A 3,281-nucleotide genomic window follows, 5' to 3' on the forward strand; every position below is an offset into this window, starting at 1 on the left:
ACAGGAAGACAAAAAAAAAAAAAAAAACAGTGAAAAGGAAAACAAGATCCTGGAAGCTGGAAGTCGGCTGGGGATTGAACCCAGTTCTACAAGTTCCACTGAAAACACCCTCAGTAACTTTTAAGGGTTGGGGATGCAGCTCAGCATGAAGGTCCTTGCTTCAGTCCCCAGCACTGCAGTATTCATAAGCTTTTCCTGGTACTGTGCTGGGAATCAAACACAGGACCTTGCACTTGTGAAGGTGGTGCAACCATTGAGCTACATCTAAATCCCCTCAAATGTTTTGCAGCTACAGATTCAGCACCTTCCATCCACCCTCAGCCAGGAAGCCTAGTTTTTCTGGACCATCTTGATGCAAAGGTTCTATGTGAGGACGACCCAGTCCCACCTACCCAACTTTCTGACTTGGTTTTCAGATCTAGCTTTGCGACACCTGATGCCAAGATTACCCCAAGACACCAGGGAATCTGCTGCTACTGTACACCCTTTCCTACTGCTGAAAGACCAGGGACCTTGGCAAGATTCCGGATCGACATGCTCACCTCACAGGGATCAGTTTGAACACTGCAGGAACTTCTGTTGACAAAGTCAAAGGACATCATTACTGGGTTAAGGTGAGATTAATTTCTCAGAATACTGTACTTTCAGATTCACGAAAAGCTAGGGCTGTTTTAAACCCGTGGTTATCTTAAAATTAGTAGGAAAAGTACAAACAAGCCCTGCATCAGGTCAACAGCTTCCAATCTTTCAGTAACTTTTATTTCATGTAGGATACTTTTATTAATGATCCTTCTGCAGGCTCTCTCCCATCACTTTGTAATACCACCTACCTCTCTACTACTACACATTCACACCACCAAATGCTTCAGTATTTCACATTAAATCCAAGTCCATGTATATAGCACAACTTCCACGCTACTGCTTGTCTATAGCCACCTGCAAAACAAGTGTAAGTGAAAACCAGTAGGGGCTGGGGATTTGGCTCAGAGGTTCCACAGCCAGCACAAGGGCAGAGTTCAATCGCCAACACCACACACACACAAAAAAAAACTAAGTGAAGACCAATAGCGCTAACACTTGCTTACAGTTACCACAAACCATACATACACCGAACTGTGTGTGACGCTCCACTTCCCATTCCAAGTCTTTTAATAGAAACATAACCAAAATAAACAAAACTCCATTATTTTGGAATGCAAGAACTTTATTGAAAGTGCAATGGAACTTGTAAGCTTAAAACATAGAGGAAGCACAGATACCTCCCCTCAGACGGAGCACCAGATGCAGGGTGGACTCCTTCTGGATGTTGTAGTCGGACAGAGTGCGCCCATCTTCCAGCTGCTTGCCAGCAAAGATCAGCCTCTGCTGGTCAGGAGGGATGCCCTCCTTGTCTTGGATCTTGGCCTTGACATTCTCGATGGTGTCACTGGGTTCCACCTCGAGGGTGATGGTCTTGCCAGTGAGGGTCTTCACGAAGATCTGCATCCCACCTCTCAGACGGAGCACGAGGTGCAGGGTGGACTCCTTCTGGATGTTGTAGTCGGACAGAGTGCGCCCGTCTTCCAGCTGCTTGCCAGCAAAGATCAGCCTCTGCTGGTCAGGAGGGATGCCCTCCTTGTCTTGGATCTTGGCCTTGACATTCTCGATGGTGTCACTGGGTTCCACCTCGAGGGTGATGGTCTTGCCAGTGAGGGTCTTCACGAAGATCTGCATCCCACCTCTCAGACGGAGCACGAGGTGCAGGGTGGACTCCTTCTGGATGTTGTAGTCGGACAGAGTGCGCCCATCTTCCAGCTGCTTGCCAGCAAAGATCAGCCTCTGCTGGTCAGGAGGGATGCCCTCCTTGTCTTGGATCTTGGCCTTGACATTCTCGATGGTGTCACTGGGTTCCACCTCGAGGGTGATGGTCTTGCCAGTGAGGGTCTTCACGAAGATCTGCATTGTCTGTGAGAAAGAACAAGACACACAAAGACTGAAGAGTTATCGGACAATTTACTAATTCCTAACGTTCAAGTGTTATTTAACATTAATACACATTAAATAGAAAACTTTGAAAAATGCCTGGGCATGGTGGTGCACACCTGTAATCCCAGCACTCAGGAGGGCTGAGGCAGGAGGACCGCTCTGAGTTTAAGACCAGCCTGGGCTACATAGTGAGTTCCAGGTCAGGCTCAACTACATAGTTGAGACCATCTCAAAAAATAACAACAAACTCTGAATACAGGTGACCGAGCTATAAGGAACTTCGTAAATACAAACACAATTTATGCAACACCAGCCCTTTAAGAAAAATATGGGAACCCTGACCCAAGTAGTCTCGGGAGGAGGCTTGTTTCCCCTTCCTCCCTCCTCCAGAAGTCAAGGTTCCAGCGAGTTCACCGGAGTCCACCCAAGCCCAAACCCTCCGTCCCGAGGCTACACGGAAGCCTGGCACTCCAAGGCCGGCAGCCCCGCCCCCCATTGTGAGCCAACGGAAGCGATGACGTCACCGCGCGGGTCACGTGACAAAGCCGGGCGCGCCCTAATTAGCAGCCGCCCAGGGTGTTGTTGGTCCCTTCTCAGCCTCCTAGTCCTTTTTTTTTTTCCCAGTCCGCACTAACGCTCCGGGCCCTTTACTACCAGTTTAACAAATGAAAAACGAGTTCTCAGCCAGACCCCGAAACGCTACCGGTCCGAGTCTCAGCGACACCTCGCCACCTTCAGAATTAACCTGCCACCCGCCGCGAAGGGGAGGCCTCGGGACCCTCCCGGCCAGCGGCTCCCCCGGCGCGTTCCTCCAAACTCACGGCCCGCTTCGCCACAACCCGGCTTCTTCCAGTCACGAGTCAGCGACGGCGGCCATTTTGCGACTTCTCCCCCTCACGACCGCAGCCAGGCGGCGACCCCGGGAGAGAAGAGCCTCGCGGCCTGCGGCCGCCGTCCCCACATCCGTTCACGACGTGCCGGGCGGTAAACCCCCACCACCCGTGGACCCCGTCCTCACCAACTGTCTCAGGCGGCGGTGGCAGGCACACAGAAGGATACAGACGACTCCGCAACCTCGGCGAAACTGGCTGCGCCCCGCCCTGCGCCGCCTTATATAGCCACGGCGGTCGCCGCCCCGGTGAGATCCCTCCGCAGAAACGCCGAGAAGGGGACTACTTTTCTGGCGCGTTCCGCCCCTTGGAAGGCCGCTGAGCGAGCGGGATCACGCGGCCCTCTCTGGAATGTTCTGCCGTGAGGACCCGGATGAAGGGGTTCGGGCCGGTGGTGGAGGCACCGCCCTGCGCGCCCCGGCGGAG

At 52.5% G+C, this 3,281-nt stretch overlaps 1 protein-coding gene across 1 annotated transcript; it reads right to left on the minus strand.

The window, feature by feature from the left end:
• Positions 1–1,183: 1,183 nt before the first annotated feature.
• Positions 1,184–3,065, minus strand: Ubc (ubiquitin C). Its single transcript, XM_010604295.3, has 2 exons — positions 2,984–3,065; positions 1,184–1,944 (listed from the first exon to the last, which is right to left on the minus strand). Exon 2 carries the CDS (start codon positions 1,939–1,941, stop codon positions 1,234–1,236), a length of 708 nt encoding a protein of 235 aa, XP_010602597.1. The 5' UTR covers positions 1,942–1,944; positions 2,984–3,065; the 3' UTR covers positions 1,184–1,233.
• Between the last annotated feature and the right edge of the window lie 216 nt (positions 3,066–3,281).

This window comes from Fukomys damarensis, unplaced genomic scaffold (genome assembly GCF_012274545.1).
Source record: "Fukomys damarensis isolate Sample0158 unplaced genomic scaffold, DMR_v1.0_HiC HiC_scaffold_12, whole genome shotgun sequence".
NCBI classification, from domain to species: Eukaryota; Metazoa; Chordata; class Mammalia; order Rodentia; family Bathyergidae; genus Fukomys; species Fukomys damarensis.